The sequence below is a fragment of the Etheostoma cragini genome, chromosome 13 (genome assembly GCF_013103735.1).
Source record: "Etheostoma cragini isolate CJK2018 chromosome 13, CSU_Ecrag_1.0, whole genome shotgun sequence".
Taxonomy (NCBI): domain Eukaryota; kingdom Metazoa; phylum Chordata; class Actinopteri; order Perciformes; family Percidae; genus Etheostoma; species Etheostoma cragini.
In genome coordinates, this window is record NC_048419.1 from 128,157 (window position 1) to 149,917 (window position 21,761).

The following is a 21,761-nucleotide window of genomic DNA, read 5'->3' on the forward strand; positions in this document are numbered from 1 at the left end:
TCTCTCTCTCTCTCTCTCTCTCTCTCTCTGAGAAAGAGACGGGCCGCAGGTCAGAACCAGACCTGCTGTTTGAAGAATAAAAAAAAATGTGTTTCTCTGTTAGGACAGTGGCAACACTTCCAGTGTAGCAGCCGTAAAGGAGCAGTTGAGGCGGCTGTTGTGTGCGACCCGTCCCTCTGTGTTGCTGAACTGCAGGCCTGCTCAGGCCTCTGAGGTCCAGGTGAGGCATGCCTGATGCATAACATCTGGACAACTGCCACACAACAACGTTATGCAGACAAGTGTGTCTTGCCAGCTCATTGTTGCAGTACACCACAAATTGACTTGAAAAGGAATATGATAGATTTTTTTCTTTATAGTGACAATATGCAATATTTTAACTTTAATAAATCCATAAAGGACCCCAATGCGTCATCAGATAAATAAAAACGTATAAAAACGTAAAGCCAGCGCCCTACAGCTGTGACGTTGGTGCAGCCATGAAAGCTAAACATACAAACAGGATCAACAGAGAAAGAGTCTACTCGACCTAAAAAAACAACTGCATGTTTCTAAGAGTTGCGTGACCAGAGACGTAACAAACCCCCGGGTAAATATTGGAGATGGATTTGAAAGATGGAGACAGCTTAGAGACCAAAAGGACACAGAGTTGGTTACTTTCCTCCTGAACAGGTAAGCATTAGCTTCAGGCTAATTTATCACCGCTACAAGGGACAGGCATTTTATGTCCTTTCAACATTCGTGTAGTCACACAAGTGTAAAAGAGAATGTGAAAGCGGTCGCTCATAGGGATGATCCTACAGAGAATTATTACCTGAATCTGCTGCTCCGCTCAACTTTACAGAGCTTTAGAGTGAGTTTCAGCTCATTGTTTATCTGTGCAACCCACTTTACTTCATTGTTTTGGTTCACTCTCACTGTTTGCATAGCATTGTTTTCAGCCAAAGCAGTCAGCTGTTTTCAGCATTTAGCAGCTAAAGACACAAAAACTTTGTGTTCCAGCTGGGTTTCACCCAGCCAAGTGGCTAACAAAAATGATTGCAGGTTTAATCTATGCTTGTATATCAAAGTCTCTCATTGCAACTAGTCAGGACAGGCATTACTTGATCATGTTGATGGCACAGATACTTTTCGAGGGTTACGGCAATTATGTTGAACCTAATAAGCTATTGTGTTGCCACAAAAATATAAAAGATTTATAATCGAGCAAAACGCTTCGTGACGTGCTCTTTGCCCACCCTTCACTTGATGTATTGTCATGTGTTCCTGATATGATCATATGCCATGTGTTAAATATTATAAATATTGACAAATGTCTAGCAAGTCGGCAGAGCCCAAAGTGGTCTTCTTTTTTTTCAAATGTTTTGAATGTTCCCTCCATGTGAAATGGAGATATAAACATCCTGATTGCCCATTTGAGAAAAAGCAACCAGGAACTGTTCAAAAGTTATCAGTCCTATGCAAATCATGTTTTCCATTGAGTCCTCTTCTCTCAGTCCTCTTGAGTCCTCTAACTATTGTTATATTGTCTTTCTCATAGAGAATATTATAAATATACTGCACATTAGAATGCCTGTGATGCTGAGACATTTCCCCGTTTACAATAAGCATACTGTAGAAAGCCTCTGAGATCATTGATACAAATAAACAAACCAAAAAGGTTTTTCAATCTATGATGTGTTTCTTATGGCATAATGCCGCTTCTCATTTAAGAAGCTAGGAAATGGGTTCCTTACTTACATTGTTGCTAATTATATTGGTGCCAAATTGAGTTATTTACTTACTATGATTTCTCCAATAGGAAGCACGGAAGAACATGGCTTCACCCCCGAAACCCCCCCGCGCCCACGACTGGAAGCTTCTGGTGAAGAACATCCGGGTGACACTGAATCGGGAGGAGGATGCTGCAGGTTGGACGCTTGTCTCTTTTAGAGTTATCCAAGTTTTAATGAAAGAGTTGTAGCTGGTGTCTTTTATTCTGTCTTGAGCTCATAAACTTACCTCAGCCCCTTCTGGACCTTCTGGGTCAAGTGGTCAGCTCACATGTGCATCACAGTCATAACTAGGGTTGGGTACCGAAAACCGGTCCTAATATGGGACCGGTGCCTAAACAAGCAGTATCTACGGGACTGAATAGCAAGTGGTGGCATGGACCTGCACAAAAGTTATGATCAGCGTGAAAACAAAGCACCATAAAACTAGTTATTAGAGGCTGTTCAGATAATGGTCCAGTCTTATACCTTAACATCATCCACAGTAACTTTGTTTTGGTAGTGTCTCTGTTGAGTCATTCCCTAATTGTGGGTCATCGGTTTTCAAAAGTCCAGACTTCCTCTTTCAGTTTTCTGCCAAACACTTGATATTGTACAGCAGAGATGTGACAAATTGTTCAACGCTTTATTATCTGTTTTCTGTCCCTTTTTAAGTGAAGAACAATTAGACTTAGCTTAGTTTCCCTTGTGAGATTTCCTGTGGGCTAGAAGCTACATCCAGAGCTACTGCAATGGATTCTCTATCTTTAAGAGTTAAGAGTGCTTTCACAATATTGGAGCTTGTCTTAATAAAGTTGAGCCATGAAATGGTGATGAAATAGGCTTCATTACCTGTGCTGAGGAGGAGCTCTTAATCAGTACTTTGATTCTCCTCTAACTTGCATAATTCATCCGATACCCAATGTACGCTGGCCTCCCACTTGGCCATTAAGTTGAAGCAGAGGAAGTGACGAAAGCAAAATGTAATCTTGCAGCAGCACACTGTATTTGCTGTCAAAAGATATTCCAATGAATTTGCAGTTCGATCTTTGATAACCCATTGTGTTTGATTTGCTGTGATGCTGACTGTTTTTTGCTGTGTTTGTAGGCAGCACGAATCCTGTGTGTTTAATGCAGTTAGACGATCCTCCACAGAAGTTTAACACCTCTGTTTTAAAGAACACAACCAATCCTGACTGGGACCAGCCATTTATCTTGTAAGTTCTACCATAGAGCACTGCAAACACTCACTGTTTTTACAAATAGATTGTTTGTTTTACTTATTTTCTATGCCAGCCATTGTTCTAGTTTTCCCCGAATAATCTTTCAATGTCACTGTCTCACCAGTGAATTGAATGGACGATCAAAGGAGCTCAATATTCAGTTAATGAATGACGGCCAACCTCAAGAGGGTAAGGAAATGTCTTGCTTGCTTTTGATATTTATGAGTTTTATTGAGAGTTTTTTAGTCCACATGTTTTGGTACTACTAGACTAAAGCAGCTGTGTTTCTCTTTTTTAGGTTCATTACTTGGTCGGGTGTCAGTGCCTTTTGATCTTGTAAAGAAGCATCCCGAAGGACAGCAAACATTTGCACTCATGACCAAAGACTTAGTGACTGGATCACTTACTACTGATGTAAGAGCTTCCCCATTAACATTTGCATATTACAACACGTTTTCCTTAATATCAGCAGATACATATTTATTCTTTTGTCGACATGAGGTTTTAATTTGCACAAAGTTAAAATATGAACTGTACCCCACAGTAGTGGTGTGCAAAAAAATTGATTCACATTTGTAAAGTGATTAAGCTCTACAGATTCAAGATCTATTCATAGAATTCCCAAAATGTATTCATATATATATATATATATTTTTGTTTTGTAATGGCACGTATACTATCACATAGGAATAGTAATTACACTTACATACTGTGAAAAGTTTTTTTAATTGAGAATCATTTATGAATCTGGAGCCTAAAAATCGATATCCAATTGGGACATTTTCTGAATCGTACACCCCTACCCCACAGTTTACCTACCTGGAGCCCAGTGAGGTGAGGTCCTGGCACCCTCCGACCCCAGCCTCCAGTAAGAGGGTGGAGATGGACCGTACAGTCATGCCCTGTGGCACCGTGGTCACCACCATCACCGCAGTGAAGAGCAAGCCGGGTCGACCACCCTCTCTTGGACTCAACATAGGTACAGCACCACAAACTGAGACTACACAGCACTGGGAAAGATGATTATTATTCAGATATGTCCCATAATTGATAAACAACCAAGATACAGGACAGTGAGTCTCATGGTGCTTAGATAAGGCTTTGCTTAATAACCCTCATTGCAGCCAAGAATTGCATCCATGTAGCTAGGCAAAAGCAAATGATAATTAAACATTGATGTCTCTAAACGTTCTAAAATTATAATCATCATTGATGAACAGGACAAAGAAATGTATATACCCTAGCTTTTAAACAGTAGCTGCTTTGTCTTATAAAATCATTATTTTCCCTTGTGGAAGTTTCAGCAGGGATGCAGAACTTTGAACATGTTATACCCACTGATAAAGGTCCGTCCGCGGCTGCAGGACCTGAGGCTCACCAGGATAACTAAAATGTTATATTTATTATAACATTTTATTTATGTTATTTTTTATAACATATAACACTAAAATGTTATTATTTATAAACAGGTTGGTTAGTTCGCTAAGAATAGCTTGCTATTCCACCAGCACTGGCGGTGAGCTCCAGGGGGTTATGCTGCTGCTACCGGGTCTGGAGCTCTCCGTGTCCCGCTGGAGATCAGATCAGATCAGGTTGAGGTTGGCAGCAAAGCTTTTTGGCAACGTTTCCACGCTGGCCGAGCCCCACTGATGGCGGTCCGTCTGCGGCTGCAGGACCTGGAGCTCACCACCAGGGTTTCAGTTTTACTGTTCAGAAGTGTTGAGATAATTAAAAGGTATTTATTTAGAAGTGGGCTGGCTACTAGTTATCTATCTTTAACAGTGACAATGGTGTAAGGATGGACCCCAGAGAAAGACGGTGCTCACCCAGCCGGCCAATAGGCCCATGACACTATTTTCTCATCGAGAGAAAAATCCTGAGACGAGAGCAAGAAATTACATTGAGAGCAAAGACTTAGGTTTTCAGAGCGATAAGAAAATTTATTATATAAAAAAAGTATTTTGAGAGAGATAATTTTTTTGCTGTTGGCATGAAAACCTTTTTTCTCTCAAATATTTTTTTTTCTCTCATAAAATGCTTTTTTTGCTATCAGTGTGATAACTTTTTCTTTCAAACATTTTTTTTCTCTCAGATCATTTATTTTCTCGCATGTAATAAATAAACACATCTAGCTCCATAGTAGCACAGCTCTATGGATGACAATGTACATTATTATACCTGCTAAACATTTGTGTCCTTGCGAAAAATTGATAACGCAGATAGCGGAAGAAAGTTTTAATGTGTGGACCACAGCTGGAATTGCAGTCATTTTTTTCCAACTCTATAATGCACATTGTCAAATATTAACCATTTATGTTTTGATCTTCCATCATACCCATGTACTCTAGCAGTTGAATGAGCTAACTTTGTGCTCCCTCAGATCCTGCCCAGAAAGCGGTGGCCAACAAGCCCAAGCTGTCAGAGCGCCGTGTATCAGAGCAGGCGTCTATGCTGGGGGCCACAGTCAGCAAGGCGTTGTCCTCTTCTGATACTGAGCTGCTGATGCTCAATGGCACGGACCCTGTGGCCGAGGCCGCCATCAGACAACTCCACCAGTCTGCCAAGCAAAAGCTCAAGTCCCCAGTGAAGAAGAGTACCATCATCATCTCCGGCATTGCCAAAGTAAGGAAGAGATGATGATCTCTTCACTGGTGCATCATACTGTTTCACTTTAGTAGAACAGTTTAATAGGGGCAACATACAGCCGAAGACTGGCCAGTCCCTAGTGTTTGCTGTTCAGGAAACCAGTGTTTTAGTTGTTGTATTTGCCAACCTGTGGATCATAACAGAGAAAAGAAACATATGTTGAAGTACACTTCATGTGGAAGTGATTAATCCCACTGCCACCCCCTTGCCCAAATGACATTAAAAGACAGGTGAACACAAGTCCTCAGAGCTGCCAATGCAAATAGTGGGTCATTCATGGACAAATGCAAATGTTTACTAGAAGCTGATTTAAAAATGGAAATATGCTCAATTTCCCAGACGCCGTTGTCTCATGATGATGAGCTAGCTCTAATGGCGGACTATGCTGCAGCAATGGACGCCTCGATGTCTGAGGGCAGCTCCACTCAGGATGTGACTGCAGCACTTGCAACAGGTACCAGTAGCCCTCCAGACATGTCTGAGCCCCAGGAAGGCCCCAGTGGAATAGGCGGGCCTCCAGAGGACTGGGAGAGCCAAACCGGAGAGGAACTAGACCATTCCTCGCTATCCATGTGTGTTTCTGAGGCAAGCTGCAAGAAGAGAAGAGGTGAGAGGTCACTGACTAGCTGAAGCCACTGACAACCGTGGACATGGTACATAGCTGGGCTTTGTAGGCGTATTATTCAGGGGTTGATGCGTAGACTATTTGTACAGGAACATATCTTAATCAATTATTTGAACCTAATCTTACTTTAATTTTACGTCACTTTTAATAATTGCACTTTATCTATTTTACTTTGTACACGTATTGAATAGTTTTTTTTTCTTACCCCTATTTTTGCCTTAAATTTGATTCCAACTGCAACTTAACAGTTTCCCATAATAGGTCATAACTCCTTCCCCCTCCATGGTAACGATGCGACATGGGCTAAACTAAAACGTCAACAAAAATACATTTTTCCTAAAGATGGTTCCTGTCATTTTGGCTAGTTTGCGCTCATTTTTCTGATCAGTTTGTTTTTTTTATTTGTTATTTGATGCTATAAAAATGGGGGGAAACATCACATTGTGATTGGCTCGATCCAAAATTACAACATGGCTGCGCCCATATCTGGGATATTTTGGCTTCACTTTTGTACAGTGGAAAGAAGTGTAGACCTGGAGGAGCCTCATCCTTTTTCTTTTTTACAGTCTTTGGTATTATTCCATAAAACAAATGGCTTAAAGGCAGAACTTGATAAATGTTCTCCATTTGGCTGTTTGCATGGTCGTCTGTTGCTCCCCGGTAATTCAGTCTGTTGTTGTGTTCTTTTCTCTCTTTCCTTCCAACTGGTTCAAGCTCTCCTTTCTGAGCTATCATCACTGCCATCTTAGAAGAAAGCAGTGCTAAGCTCACATTATGTCCAGATGAGTAAGTTATTTCATGAGCTACTTGTAGTATCCTTGGTACTCTAGTATGTGTAGCATCTGCTAGCTATCAGTACTGTAGATAACATAGTTTGTCTGCAATGTCACGTTCACTTCCTGGTCATGTAAAATCAATTAGATTAGATTTATTTTAGAATTATTTTGAGGTATTCACTTGTTGCAATATGGTGTATTGCATATTTGGTGCACTACAGATGGCTAAGACCCTTCTCACTATTTCAGTCTCTAATTACATTTTTTAAATATGGATATCAAAATGCAGAGTAAATATATCAGTAAATATGCCACACATTATGGAACGTTATTTGCTGTGTCGCATATTATTCAGCTTTTTTTCCGCAGGAATTAATTGTGTTTGGAGAATGCTGATGTTGCTTTCTTCATTTGTATTTAGTTAGTTTAAATAGTGTGTATTGTTTCATATCAACCTAATCCACAGATATTTGCACATCCCAGATACTCCTAATGTGCTGAAGGGAAGGAATGATGGTTGCAGTAAGGTTGGACTAATCGGCTGCTCTCTGTGTTAGCTGGTGATTCGAGTGATTACAGTTTTTTAAAAGTCTAATTTTCACTATCCAATTATTAACAGAGTTCTTTTACAGAGAACAGACTAGTAGTCAAAGGGGAATCAAAATAATATTTAATAAATATATTATTTTCTCTAACCTGTCTCGTCCATGCCAGATTTGATCAGCATTAAAAATCTACAATTTCCAACTAACACAAATGCTGTGCCCTGCTGCTTTGGCTGTCTACAAATTGCTGCTACTTCAGATACTACAAATGAATATTGTACTTGCCCAAAGTTAAATTTAGCCTTGAGTGGTGGTGGTGTTATCTTGACACAGTCCTTCTCAATGTATATTTCCTGTGCCTCTCCACTACAGGCAGCTTCCTTCAGAAGGGTGCCAAGCTCTTCTTCCGACGGCGGCACCAGCGCAAGGACCCGGGTATGAGCCAGTCGCACAATGACCTGGTGTACCTGGAGTCTCCGGCCGCAGTGGAGCGGGCCAGTCGAACGGCCACGCTTAGCCGCATGCTCACCCGCAAGAGTAAGAATAAGAGCAAAGCTAACGGCTCTACCTCCATGGGGGAGCCATATGCGTGATCCCCCCTCCCCTTTCTCACCTTAGTCCCTCCTACAACTTCCATCACCACCTCAAACTTGCACTGGCAAACTGAATGAATACCTGACCTGCATATTTAGGGGCTCCTGCATTGTAGCTAGGGAAGCTGTGCAGATGGGGGAAAAAATCATCTTTTACTGCCGTTTTCTGCTTCCTATAAGAAGAAGATATTTCACCAACAGCAAGTTGCACAGTGTGCGCATGTGTGAATGAAGGTCTAATGACGGTTCCAAGAATAATATTTTGCATGTTCCTTTTTATCTAATTTTATGCAACATTTTTAAATATTTGAGTGCTTTTGTGGCCTTGTTACAGACAAAAGGGACTGGTGTGCCTCACTGACTGATACCTCTTCCACACCAATGACCGGGGATGGACCAGGGTTTTCAGACCCGTGTTCAATCCTTCTTTTGTCGGTTCAAACCAAGCCAGTCAACAGGGGTTTATCCTTGTTCATGACAGACAATGCATACCTAAAAGTCCAGGTGCTTGAAATGGGCCAGGGGTTAACACTCTAATAGTGCTTTCCATTTGTGCTCGGAAGACCGATTTTCCAAGGTCAGAGTCAGAAATGCGTCCCCCAGTTTTCCGAGCTCAGAACTTACACAGAGTATCCCGAGTTAAAAATCCAACATGGCCCTCCAACAGTTGGGAAAGCTTTAGTAACATCCAGTTTTAAGCACTTCTGTCTTATTTGTGTTTCACTAATCAGTCGTACACACAGTCCTGTCCATCTTATATCTGTGGACATGTTGTTTGAGTGCAAGAGAGACCCCCCCCCCCCCCCCATTTCCAACCATTGTTATCACTTGTCCAATCCCAGTTGTACGCAACACTGGTCGTGTGCAGTCTGTGGACGCAAAGTCAACCCTGGGGGAGCCCTCTGTGAAAGGAGTTTGAGGGTTAAGAGTAAACTTTCCCAGCAGCAGTCTGTGAACTTCCTACAGTGGACCAACAGGACCAAAGATGAAGAGAAGGGTGGTATTTGTATGATTTGCTCAACTTTAGTATCTACATTACATTACAAGTACAATGACAGGAGCTACTCTTTTGGTAAAAAAAACGTTCACAAAAGGAGATGATCTATTCATTGCATGATTGGTAACCAATACTTTTTGACACTAAAACTAGAATATATGGTATTTATATCACTTCATTTAAAACCCTTGTAATTTTTATTGAACATTAAACAAGTTTAAAACATATGTAATACGAGAAAGCTGTAAAACAAAAATCTAATTGCGGTATTGTCCGCTTTATGTCTAACAAAGATTTCCCAACCAGTCGTGGTCTCATGCAACACTGGCCATTCACTGACGTCATCACCCGCAGTGAGTGTTTTTCAAATGATATGCAACTTCTTTTTCTTCCTAAAATATTGTTCCTGTACACTACTGGTAACAGCAGAGTTGTTAATATGTCAAAAGGGAACTGAAAAAGCCTTTATCCAGGGACGGTGATGTTACACTCGGCCATACTTGTTGTATTAACTACTAATGAAACAAGTTCATTCACTCATTTCCTCTGAATGAAAACCTCATTCTTTTATTGGATGTTTTCTTGTAAAAACAAAAAAAAAATGTAGCTTTGAACACATGAACAAGATAACATGGGAACACCTTCGGGAGCAACCAAAAAGTTTGGCTGCTTTTTTATTTTTTATCCAGCTAACGATTGTATCTTCTTTTTGCGAGCAGCTCGACCTTTCTGTCCATCACATTAACTATCCATCCATCTTCGACCGCTTATCCGGTATCGGGTCGCGGGGGCAGCAGCTCCAGCTGCATTAACTACTGTTTCTTTAAAATGTGCTCGGAGAAGGGGTGCAGCCTCGACGGGCAGAACTTCACAGATTTTCTTTCAGTTGTTCTGAGGATCATGTCACAGGTGGACTTGACATGGCTTTTGGTTCCTGAGGCTGCATCTGCCATCACACCAGAGGACTGAAGGACTGTGGCAAACTGTTTGGAAAGACTCTGAGAGACAAGGGTACACCATGTCCCTGCACCCATCATCAATGTCGTTAATCAAGAAGCCTATGCACTTAACCTATCTGTTAAAGAGTGTCCGAGACTTAAAAACACTTGCGGTTCATGACACTGTTCTGCAGAAACCGTGTGGGTTGTCCTTGTGTACATCATGTAGAGCTGTGATCCCTTCTCTTCCACCATTAATGACAGATAGAATCCCCTTTAAACTGGGAGGAAGGGAGGGGGAAACCGTTTGTTTAATCATGCGCAGCTTCAAGCCTTGTCTACTGCATTTCTAAGCAGTAGGGCTTTACACGATTAATAAACTTCTTCCTCATGTTTAATTTTTCTGGCATGTGCTATGTGCCCAGAAACTGGCTGACTCAGCTGTTGTTGCATAATGTCAGTCTTTTCCCTGCAGGGATTGTAACTAATACACATATCGAGTTATTTCCTTTTTAGCAATAAATATTGATTGAATAACTGAGAATGCGGTGCCACTTTGAATGTCCAGACTACGGTAAATGTTTATATGCTGTTCCACTTCTGTTACTTTACAAAAGCTGATTTTTATTTTCTATACAAAATTGTAATTTCCCCATAGGGGATCAATTAACAGATTAAAAATTTAATTAAAAATTAAAAAACATATCTGCTTCTCACACACAGTTTTTCAGTGATAACAAATCTCCCTCTCATCAAGTCATTTGTGGCTGGAATTGAATCCTATAGCTATATTTTTTTTATCGCCCAATTTCCAAGGAATATTTTGGCCTATTTTCATGCTAATTTAGAAAATCATTTAAAAAAAAAATCATAATTCTAGTGCTGCAACCTGCTTTATTTGTTTGTTTTAATGTTACCAAGACTTGTTTGGTCATTTTTAAATGGCTTGATAAGAGGGAAGGTTTTTACTTTACAAAGATCAGCTACAACGCAAATGCTGCTCACGCATGGATCAGTGATGATAATCCTAACAAATACATATCACCATGAAAGCATAATGCCTGCTTTTATTTCATTTTAATATTTTACATCAAGTAGATTTGACTGATAATACATCTGTTCTTTTACTTGATTAAGATTTGAAATGGAGGACTACTTGTGGTAGAGTATTTTAATGTAAATTATATAATTACAGTGTGTGTGTGTATGTATATATATATATATATATATATATATATATATATATATATATATATATATGGTTTTTGGTCATTCATACAATTTAGTATTTTTCCACTTGTTTTTTTTTTGTTTATTTAGTAAAACTCAAATCTAAAATTTCCTAATTACTGCTTGATTGAGTTGCTTTGTATCGCTTCTGACGAGCCTACATTCCCCATAATGCACCCTGCGTGGTTCGTTTCCGGTCTTGCGCCGTTTCTGGAGCGGATTGGAACCCGGAGTCAGGATTTGCTAAATGAAGGGTCTTTTGCAAAAAAGGTAACGTGTTTCCCTATAAGTGTACAACGCTTTCCTACAAAATGGCGACGCAGCTGTGTAGTAGAGGTGCAGCCGGAGTGGGGGGGTCGCTCGGCGGTTCCCTGCGCCGCCTCCACTGCAGACTGCTGCCCGCTGAAGAGCATCGACTCCGGTTTGGTGGTTTGTGTCTCCGGTCCATCCGCCATGCCGACTGTTCTTTGTTACATTTTACTGAAGAGGAGCAGCTCAGATCGGAGTTAAAACCCGGCTAGAGTTTGGGAACTACTCAAATCCTGGATCCCATCTCCAGCACGGAATGCATACGTTAATATGCATGCTCCAACTGTAGTTATTAATGTCGTCATAACACGCCACCGTTTAGCCTGGAGGTCTGATGCATGCAATAGAGCTGAAGTGTCCCAGGTTAAATGTGTGTATGCGGGCTTGGAAGTTAAATTACATTCTCTCTCTCTCTCTCTCTCTCTCTCTCTCTCTCTCTCTCTCTCTCTCTCTCTCTCTCTCTCTCTCACACACACACTCGCACACTTAAAAGTAATTCCTTCATAAGTGTAGGCTACATTCTGTAGGACTTAATCGCTGGTCAGCTCCCTTATGGCCTGGCCTTGTTTTCTATTAATGACATGAAATTCTGATCTTCTCTTCTATTTTTAGGTTGGCATAATGGCTGATCAGGCGCCAGATGAGTTCATCTGTGAGTATGAATCCAGCCCTTACTGTACTGCCTGAGTGGGAGTGTGCCACTGGGCTGTGGTGACAGCTGTGATGTGTGTGTGTTGCAGGGTGTGAGGATTGTGGCCGGTACCATGACTCTGAGTGTCCTGAGCTGGGACCCCTGGTGACCGTCCAGGACTCCTTTGTCCTTAGCCGGGCCCGGTGAGTGACAACTCACAACAAGTGAACTGAATTTCACAGACTGCAATCCAAATAGTGATTCCATCCATCCATCCCTCCATTCAACTTCAGTTCATTTTCTAAGATTCAACCAGAGAGAGATTCAAAGCAGGAATTCCTACTATCTGCAGAATTGAAACTGACCCTGGCCTCTATCCTCCTCATGGTCAAGAGGGGGGGATGAAGTGTCATGTTATCATAATTTAGACCTTGAAGAGAGATTGCGTGAGTAAAGAGCCCTTTGCAGATGGTTGCGATCTGGCACTCTTAAAGTCCCTCCCACACATGCTAATTTCACATCTTCAGGCAGATCCACATTTTATTTTTAAATGCCTGAAAAGTTAGTCAGTTATTAAATTCACTTAACGCTGGACTTACGACCAAGGGAATTCTATAAATTACTTTACTTGATTGCTTACTATGATTTTTGTTGTAATTGCCATTTCTAGGGCTCCAACTAATGATCATTGTCGACCATACAATGTCAGAAAATGGTGAAAAATGACGATCAGTGTTTCCCAACACCAGACAGGACATCCTTAAATGTCTTGTTTTGTCCAGAACTCCAAGATCTTCAGTTTACTGTCACAGAGGAGTGAAGAAACCAGAAAATATTTACATTTAAGAAGCTGGAATCAGAACATTTTGACAATTTTTTTTTGCTGATCAATTTAATAGTTGACAACTAATTGATTAATCATTGCAGGTCTAGCCAACAATCATACTAAGTTGTTGTTTTCCTGGATCAGGTCGTCTTTACCAAACAGCCTGGAGATCAGACAGGTAGCTGACGGCCACGAGGGGGTGTTTGTTCTGCACCGGCTGGTCAAGAGGACCCGCTTTGGGCCTTTTGAGGCTAAGAGGGTCCCCCACCTGGAGAAGGAAGGAGCCTTCCCTCTTAAGGTGCACCCTGATGAATCCTGGAGTTTACACGTAGAGTAGACCCACTTGATTCACTGTTCTACTATAAATGAAGCCTCCTTTCTTGTTAATCCTTGATGTGCAGATCTTCCAGAAGGATGCTGTGGTGGTGTGTTTTGACTTCAGCAGTGAAGAAGACTGCAACTGGATGATGCTGGTGCGACCTGCCACCGACCACACACACCAGAACCTGGCAGCTTACCAGCAGGACGAGGATGTGTACTTCAACACCTCCCAGGTGATGTGTCCCAGGGTTATCATTGTCCATTTTGTCATCGGTTATCGAAAGCCTCGTGACCTTTGATCCGTTGCTTTCACAGCCTCACAGTGAAAGGCAGAAACAGACCTGCTCTAAAAGTATTGGTGTGAAACAAAGAGATGTAAATTCTCTTTGTTATCAACAAATCTTTCTAAAAGCAACACGCATTTTGTCTTCATCAGATCATGTTCTTCAGAGGGAATGTTCTCTGTTGCCATTAAAACTTAATTATATTTCCCCCTCTGGGCATCAGTAAACAGTATAAATTAAGACGTTGTTGTATTTGAGCTGCTTTTAAAACTAATCGCCACTCAAATTGTTTTATCCTTTCTGCAATTCGACTTTTAAATGGATCAAATCTATTTTTGGATTATAATTTATCTACTATCCTAGGTGCGGGCCTCTATGTAGGCGTGTGACCTATTATGTACACAATGTGGGCGTAGCTGTTCTTAACTAAATTGCCTCTTGTGGGATCTATAAAGTTTAAAGTGAGGCTTAAATGAAAACAAGTAGTAAAAAATATATTTAATAACTAGAAACTATCTTGCCATCTTAAGAAAAGCTATGCAGATCAAATAAATAAGTCATTTCAGTATTCATTTTTTTTAGCTATAATATGTCACTACTAAAAAAAGGAGACATGATTTTTGGACTCTCGTGGTACTGAGTCACAGAAATTTAAGTTGAGAGATGATCATGAGACGGCGCTGTGCCGTTAACTGCTTCACCTCAGACACTAAAGTAGCGCAAAGATTATGGCTATTCTCCAACCATGTACTTTGTATGTATGTGTAGCTACATACTTCTGAGGCATTATAAAACTAAATACATGAAAACTGAAATTAAAATAAAACAGAAAGCATACTCTAGAAACTAGACTCACACTGAAATGAAATCCAGATGTCAAAACTAATGTGAAATGTCCAACTGTTATAACCTTGTGTATCCATCCTCAACCTGAGCCTTTCACAGTTTGCTGCTGCTGATTGATTTAGTCATGCTGCTCACTCATCTCTAACAGCAGATTGCTTTATTCCTCCCTGCCCCTTCTCTTTGTTTCCCAGGATGTGCTCCCAGGAACAGAGCTGAGGGTCTGGTACGGAGCTTTCTATGCCAAGAAGATGGAGAAGCCCATGCTTAAGCCTCCACTTCAAGCAGCACATCCCCAAGGTAGATGACATCACACAGCACTCCTGCTGTTGTAGCGTGTCATGGCAACAATGCGAGATGTGTCTTTATAGTTTTTTCTCTCTGTTTTACACAGAGGTGACAGAGACCTCGGAGAAAACTGGAGCCCACATGCCTCCAGTGGCGGAAGAAAACAATGCAGGTGAGATCACTCAAAACATCCATCCCCTCCAGTCAGTACATCTTAGAAATGTCCTCTTTGTTCAGCAAGAAGGAAGCTAAGTCCAGGGTCATGTCTGGGTCCACAGTGAGTCCAACAGACTGTTGAAATGCAGTGGCATGGTTACCCACTCTGATTCCCCTACCTACTTCTGTTGACCACAGGCAACATGCCGATTCATGGCGATGAGGTAAAGACAGCAACGGTGCTTCCGGTCGACCCACTCCTGCCCCAAGACGAGAGCCTGGTCGGACCGGGGGAGGAGCAGGGCAACCCCCCCGCACCTCAACCGGGCCCCGAGAGAGGGCCGGGCCGGGGGAGGCGAGCTAAGGGACGCAGGCCCGGAGCTACAGCTACCGCCAGCAAAAACAAAGGTGAGCGGCATATCCTGTTGAGATGAAGAGTCCCCCCCCCCCCAATCACCACCCACCCAGACTACAATCAAGACAAGATGACACAGTCACTACAAAATGCAAGACCATACAACAAAATAGCCAATAAACCAGATAGATATATGTATAAATGAGAACACTATGATCCCACCATACACTCCCAATAGGCTTAAATACCTCTTGGATTAACCCTTTCTATGAGATGCTTTCAAACGCCGCCGCCCTAGACATAACACAAGCCCACTCCTGATTTTCTTCCCTTCATTCATTCTTTTCACCCCTTCATTCTTCCATCCTCCTAGTTGTTAAACTAGTCTGGACACAGAGATGGAATTCTAATTGTCATATCAATCAGAAATCCATCTCAGAAAAAGCAAAGGGGCTTCACAATGCAATACAGCTCTCACCTTTTTTCCTCCACTCGTTATCACTGCACTATCACAGTCACTCTGTCTTCATACAAGTGGAGCACATAATTCTGAACAAGCTGCAACAGGTTCAGGTACATTCTGCAGAGGTTGATGGATGGCATTCCTAAAAAGAAAAGTTTGCAAATATCTAACTGAGGTAGTAGGAGACGGAGCATTCTCGTAGTGCAGAATTAGCCAATCTAATCATGGTCACAGACAACAGAACACAGCTTTGTGTCTTTATTATTTTAGCCATGGATGCCAGGGATGGCTGTGTCTGTCGGTCAGGCCATAACTTTGGTCCAGACTGAAATATGGATATGATTTAAACAGACATGCAAACACAATTCTCAAGGGATTAATCCTCCGGACTTTGGTGATTCTACTCAGTAGTTTACTTTGTCGTAGGGCTGTAAAATTAATCCAAATTCTAATCACGATTACATTTTTGGGTCCTAAGGGTCACAAAAACATAATAATCGAGATAAACGATTATGCACATTTACACCTTGCAAGTAAGTCTTTAAAAAAAAAACATTTTGTCGTTAATGACCGAATGCCTGCATAACTAACAGAATACCTCAACTTCAGCTTTACTTTGTTTTTAGTGCTAGTTAGCTAAGGTTAGCATGCTAACATACTACATAATGCAAATATGATAAACATTATACCAGCATTTTCATCCTGAGTAGCCTATGTTAAAGGGATAGTTCAGATGTTTTGAAGCATGGTTGTATGAGCCACCTCTATGTAGTCAGGGTGTTAGCTACAGGCTTTAATTTATGGCTCAACATGGAATGTGTTATATTTACTGTCATTATAAAGAATACAGTTTCTGGTTACGCTGTAGAATATCATCTCCATGAATTACAGCATCTTCAGTAACCACATTTAAGCTCCTTGGCAAAACTGTTTATGTTTAAAGAAAAGAGGATTTCTGTTGATATCTATTTCTTGTAACTAGATTTGTGGTTGACGTTGGATTACTGATGTGTGCAGATGTGAAGCCCTCGGTGGAGAGCTCCAAGCCGGCGACCCCAGAGGCTGCAGCAGCAGGGAGCAGCAGCATGCGGAGCACCGCTGACGGAGGGTCCGTCCCAAAGAGACACAAAGCCAGAGAGCACAAGAGGGTGTACCGCTGCTCCCTCTGCAACAAGGTCTTCCAGAACAGCAGCAACCTCAACAGACACATCAGATCGCATGGTACAGGAAGCTTAACCAGTCAAGAAGCTACTTTTGGCTTTCAAAGCAGCGTTGCTCTAGTTCTCAGACAGTACGGAATTCAAATACAGTGACATTGGGAATGATAAGAAAAGATAGACTTCCCTAAAATTCCCTTCTTACAGCAGCTCAGAAAGTTCAAACACAACTAGGGATGCAGCGAATACCGGTGTAATACTGGGAACTGTTTTCCACAGCAGGCGAAGCACTGCTACTTCTGCTACTTGGGCGGAGTGATTTGCTCACAGCGCCTGAGAAGCCTCTTGGTGAGGAGCAGAGAGCTCGCTTCGTTGGAGTAATAGTCACTCCGCCCAAGTAGCAGTGCTTTGCCTTTTGAGAAGAGTGGGTATGCTGAATAAGCCAACGTCCCAATAAGTCTGTGTGTTCCTTTTATTATGAATACTACTATTACAGTTTATACAGACAGTAAATAATCAATGGCTGGATATTGTGAGTATTAAGGAATCCCTTCTTGAATATTCCCCCAGGTGATAAGCTGTTCAAATGTGATAAGTGTGACACAACAGAATAAGGAAAAAAACACATTAAATAGAAACAGAATAGAAGGAAGATACAAACAATATAAAAAGAAAATATAAGAATAACAGGGTTTTTGGGGGGTGACCATGCACGGCAGTAACCCTGATCGGTCTTCGTACAGTCAAAGAGTCTGGGTTACCTTATTTGACAGAAGTCTATGCATTGACCTGTCATTTTTTGACAATTTAATAGACAAGAATGTACATTATCTCTCAGTAAATAAAACCCCAATTAACAAAACTGTTAAAAAAAATCATAGTAATGTTTAAATAGGTCACCGGCAAAGCCCGGTACAGTCCTACTCTGGAGATAAAACTGAGATCAGCTCTCATATTTCTGTTCTGCTTGTTCAACAGTTGGTCAATTGCTCTTCAACACATTCAGAGAAGATTTGGATTGCTGTTTTTATTCTCAATTCTAATAATTTCGGCACTTGTGATTTTCCTTTGAGACTGGCTGAAATCTCTTTGGGGGGTGCCAAAATCCCTCTATGCTGGAAAAACTCTTAATTAAAGAAAATATATTAAACGAACACGCCGACTTATTGGGACTTTAACTCATTCACTGTATCCCCCAGAGTTAGATAAGTTCATAAATATCCCTTCTCATCTTCATGCGTGTTGTGACTCTGTCTGATGCACCCACCGCTAGACTAGCTTAGCACAGATGCTGGAGGTAACTGGTTCCAACTAGTCTAGCTTAGCACCGATGCTGGAGGTAACTGTTTCCAACTAGTCTAGCTTAGCACTGATGCTGGAGGTAACTGGTTCCAACTAGTCTAGCTTAGCACCGATGCTGGAGGTAACTGTTTCCAACTAGTCTAGCTTAGCACAGATGCTGGAGGTAACTGTTTCCAACTAGTCTAGCTTAGCACCATTGCTGGAGGTAACTGTTTCCAACTATTCTAGCTTAGCACCGATGCTGGAGGTAACTTGTTCCAACTAGTCTAGCTTAGCACCAATGCTGGAGGTAACTGTTTCCAACTAGTCTAGCTTAGCACCAATGCTGGAGGAAACTGGTTTCAACTAGTCTAGCTTAGCACCAATGCTGGAGGTAACTGTTTCCAACTAGTCTAGCTTAGCACCAATGCTGGAGGTAACTGTTTCGAACTATTCTAGCTTAGCACAGATGCTGGAGGAAACTGGTTCAAACTAGTCTAGCTTAGCACCAATGCTGGAGGTAACTGTTTCCAACTAGTCTAGCTTAGCACCGATGCTGGAGGTAACTGTTTCCAACTAGTCTAGCTTAGCACCGATGCTGGAGGTAACTTTTTCCAACTAGTCTAGCTTAGCACTGATGCTGGAGGTAACTGGTTCCAACTAGTCTAGCTTAGCACCGATGCTGGAGGTAACTGTTTCCAACTAGCCTATCTTAGCACAGATGCTGGAGGAAACTGGTTTCAACTAGTCTAGCTTAGCACCGATGCTGGAGGTAACTGTTTCGAACTATTCTAGCTTAGCACAGATGCTGGAGGAAACTGGTTCCAACTAGTCTAGTTTAGCACTGATGCTGGAGGTAACTGGTTCCAACTAGCCTGCTGCTCCCAGGAAGTGGCAACATAATGCCAACATGTTCCTGTTTACATGTTGGGATTTGTATAGTCACAGCGGGGACAAATAACAAGGTCACATGACACACAGCCATCTTCTAACCGCATAAATACTGGGAACTGTTTTCCACAGCAGGCGAAGCACTGCTACTTCTGCTACTTGGGCGGAGTGATTTGCTCGCAGCGCCTGAGAAGCCTCTTGGTGAGGAGCAGAGAGCTCGCTTCGTTGGAGTAATAGTCACTCCGCCCAAGTAGCAGTGCTTTGCCTTTTGAGAAGAGTGGGTATGCTGAATAAGCCAACGTCCCAATGAGTCTGTGTGTTCCTTTTTATTATGAATACTACTATTACAGTTTATAGAGACAGTAAATAATCAATGGCTGGATATTGTGAGTATTAAGGAATCCCTTCTTGAATATTCCCCCAGGTGATAAGCTGTTCAAATGTGATGAGTGTGACAAGTTGTTCAGCCGCAAGGAGAGTCTAAAGCAGCACATCTCTTACAAGCACAGCAAGAACATGGTAAGAAAGACTCCAAGCTGTTAGCTCAGGAGAGTTTCCTTCCCCGGCTACCTACGAGTGTTTTGATGTGTCTTCTTTTCACCAGCCTGACCAGGACTACAAATATAAATGCAACACGTGTGAGAAATCCTTTCGCCTGGAAAATGCCTTAAAGTTCCACAACTGTCGGACAGGTAGGATAGGTGTTTATTTTTCTTTAAATATATAGTTTTGTTTTCACTTGACCCTTTTTTTTTAATGTTTCTGATCACGTGGGATGCATTTTTCTTTAACTTTCAACTATTCAACTATTTTAAACCCAGACATGGATTTTGGTTGTTATGTTAATCCATTCATTTTGTTAACCCAGGCTCTAGTTCTCCTGTCCATCTCCTTACACTGATTTGCAGGTTACCTCCAAACTTACACACACACACACACACACATACACACTCTTCTTACACACAACTGTGTGCATCTTATTTTTCCATAACTGCATAATTTTTAATCCTTTTACACAGAGCAAAACCAACAAGGTAACAACACCCAGCAAAAGATGTAGAAGCCATGTGACCAGCATCAACAGCCACAGCTACCCTGCATCACACACAGTTACATAGAATAAGACGAATGAGATCCTACCGAGTTTAATGAATTCCATCTTCTTCTCTCCAGACGACAAGACGTTCCAGTGCGACATCTGCTCGCGGTTTTTCTCCACCAACAGCAACCTTTCCAAGCACAAGAAGAAGCACGGCGAGAAGCTCTACTCCTGTGAAATCTGCAACAAGATGTTCTACCGCAAAGATGTGATGCAGGAGCACCACAGGAGGCACGGTGTGGGTGAGCCTACTTTACATTGCTACCTTTTTACTTTAAAAAAGGAATATGTTTTGCTATAGTTCCACCTCGCATTCCCCCTGCTCTGGTGTTTCAGTACACCTGAACCGGGGACATTTGAAAACACGTTTGAGCCCATTTTGGTTATGAATTTGAGGGTTGGGTTTCAGTCACAACGTCTGTAAACGGAGACCTTTGGCAACACTGACGCCAACGTTTCGCCACCTGATTGTGGCTTATCGGTCATGGCGTCTAGTTCGCTGGATTGAGTGAAATATTTACTTTGTGTTTAGATGCATCATTCACAGTAGGGATGCACAATGTCTCATATTTTCATCGTCATTGTGATATCAGATGTGATACTGGCGCAGTAAATGTTCTATCACAAAAGACACTCAGAGGTTTTTTTGTGTAAGTTGAAAGAAAATATCAGCATAAACTTTAAAATGTAACTCATTCTTTTTTTTAGTGATACCTTTTTATATTTAATTCAATGTTCAGTTTGTTCAGTAAAAGAATCTTAGAAAACATTTCCTATTTAAAAAGTTCTATTTTAGCAGAATGCTGAAAGTTTTGCTGAACTATAACCCAAATGCATCCGGACAGGACCAAAGCACATGAAGAAAGAAGATCTGGAGGCCAACGGAGAAGAGGGGAGCAGGTACAGGAAGGAGCCGTCCCCCTGTCCCATCTGTGGCAAGGTGAGTCCCGTGCACAGCAGAAGAGAAGAATGTCATTCATGACAGCAGGTCAAAAGATGTGCTGATGTACTTGAGAAGTGTGAGTGTGTTTGTGTGCACAGGTGTTCTCCTGCAGGAGCAACATGAACAAGCATCTCTTGACTCACGGCGATAAGAAGTACACTTGTGAAATCTGCGCTCGCAAGTTCTTCCGCGTGGACGTCCTCCGAGATCACATTCACGTTCACTTCAAGGTGGGACAGTTCACTTTCACTAATCCTCAAAGAATCGAAGTACATTTACTCCAGTATTGTGGTTAGGTACTATTTTGAGGTACTTTATTTAAGTAGTATTTCTGCTACTTTCTACCTCTACTTTAATACAATTCTGACTTTTTACTGTGTTTGAACTGAGGTTCAATACCTTCTAGTTCCTAGTTTCAGTGCAAATTGAGATTAATTATACTAAATATTCTCAACAAATAATAATGTGTCATGACAGATTAAGATAAATCTTTCATTGTTAATCCCTGGGGGAAATTCACAAGCTATCCAGCAGTATCTAAAGTTGTTAAAATTGGAACATTAAAGTGATGTTATAATCCAATAATATGC

General features: G+C 41.5%; 2 protein-coding genes and 3 long non-coding RNA genes across 6 annotated transcripts in view; 4 read left to right on the forward strand and 1 right to left on the reverse strand.

Moving 5' to 3' along the window:
• LOC117955809 (C2 domain-containing protein 2) overlaps nucleotides 1-8,651 on the forward strand; it is a 14,398-nt gene extending 5,747 nt beyond the window's left edge. Inside the window, exons 5-14 of one of the 2 annotated variants that reach the window (XM_034890532.1) lie at nucleotides 104-220; nucleotides 1,802-1,910; nucleotides 2,860-2,968; nucleotides 3,099-3,163; nucleotides 3,273-3,388; nucleotides 3,785-3,953; nucleotides 5,355-5,596; nucleotides 5,960-6,227; nucleotides 6,960-7,031; nucleotides 7,939-8,188. In XM_034890532.1, coding sequence (XP_034746423.1) covers nucleotides 104-220; nucleotides 1,802-1,910; nucleotides 2,860-2,968; nucleotides 3,099-3,163; nucleotides 3,273-3,388; nucleotides 3,785-3,953; nucleotides 5,355-5,596; nucleotides 5,960-6,227; nucleotides 6,960-6,994 — 1,230 coding nt within the window. In that variant the 3' untranslated portion in view covers nucleotides 6,995-7,031; nucleotides 7,939-8,188. Of the gene's footprint in view, nucleotides 1-103; nucleotides 221-1,801; nucleotides 1,911-2,859; nucleotides 2,969-3,098; nucleotides 3,164-3,272; nucleotides 3,389-3,784; nucleotides 3,954-5,354; nucleotides 5,597-5,959; nucleotides 6,228-6,959; nucleotides 7,032-7,938 lie in introns of both variants that reach the window. The other variant, XM_034890531.1, reaches the window with a different exon arrangement.
• Nucleotides 8,652-11,480: 2,829 nt separating this feature from the next.
• The window catches only part of prdm15 (PR domain containing 15), a 19,472-nt gene continuing 9,191 nt past the window's right edge, over nucleotides 11,481-21,761 (forward strand). The window contains exons 1-14 of the mRNA XM_034890528.1: nucleotides 11,481-11,594; nucleotides 12,246-12,285; nucleotides 12,374-12,467; nucleotides 13,235-13,388; nucleotides 13,492-13,644; nucleotides 14,733-14,838; nucleotides 14,933-14,998; nucleotides 15,181-15,390; nucleotides 16,818-17,021; nucleotides 19,554-19,648; nucleotides 19,734-19,821; nucleotides 20,303-20,470; nucleotides 21,074-21,168; nucleotides 21,270-21,401. Coding sequence (XP_034746419.1) covers nucleotides 11,496-11,594; nucleotides 12,246-12,285; nucleotides 12,374-12,467; nucleotides 13,235-13,388; nucleotides 13,492-13,644; nucleotides 14,733-14,838; nucleotides 14,933-14,998; nucleotides 15,181-15,390; nucleotides 16,818-17,021; nucleotides 19,554-19,648; nucleotides 19,734-19,821; nucleotides 20,303-20,470; nucleotides 21,074-21,168; nucleotides 21,270-21,401 — 1,704 coding nt within the window. The 5' untranslated portion in view covers nucleotides 11,481-11,495. The remainder of the gene's footprint in view (nucleotides 11,595-12,245; nucleotides 12,286-12,373; nucleotides 12,468-13,234; nucleotides 13,389-13,491; nucleotides 13,645-14,732; nucleotides 14,839-14,932; nucleotides 14,999-15,180; nucleotides 15,391-16,817; nucleotides 17,022-19,553; nucleotides 19,649-19,733; nucleotides 19,822-20,302; nucleotides 20,471-21,073; nucleotides 21,169-21,269; nucleotides 21,402-21,761) is intronic.
• LOC117955812 lies at nucleotides 11,954-18,331 on the reverse strand. Its single transcript, XR_004659131.1, has 3 exons — nucleotides 18,221-18,331; nucleotides 13,749-13,757; nucleotides 11,954-11,964 (listed from the first exon to the last, which is right to left on the reverse strand). It is a non-coding gene; the product is annotated as an uncharacterized LOC117955812 (long non-coding RNA).
• Nucleotides 13,801-14,042, forward strand: LOC117955813. The gene is made up of 2 exons (XR_004659132.1): nucleotides 13,801-13,868; nucleotides 13,937-14,042. It is a non-coding gene; the product is annotated as an uncharacterized LOC117955813 (long non-coding RNA).
• LOC117955811 lies at nucleotides 18,116-19,235 on the forward strand. Its single transcript, XR_004659130.1, has 2 exons — nucleotides 18,116-18,422; nucleotides 19,095-19,235. It is a non-coding gene; the product is annotated as an uncharacterized LOC117955811 (long non-coding RNA).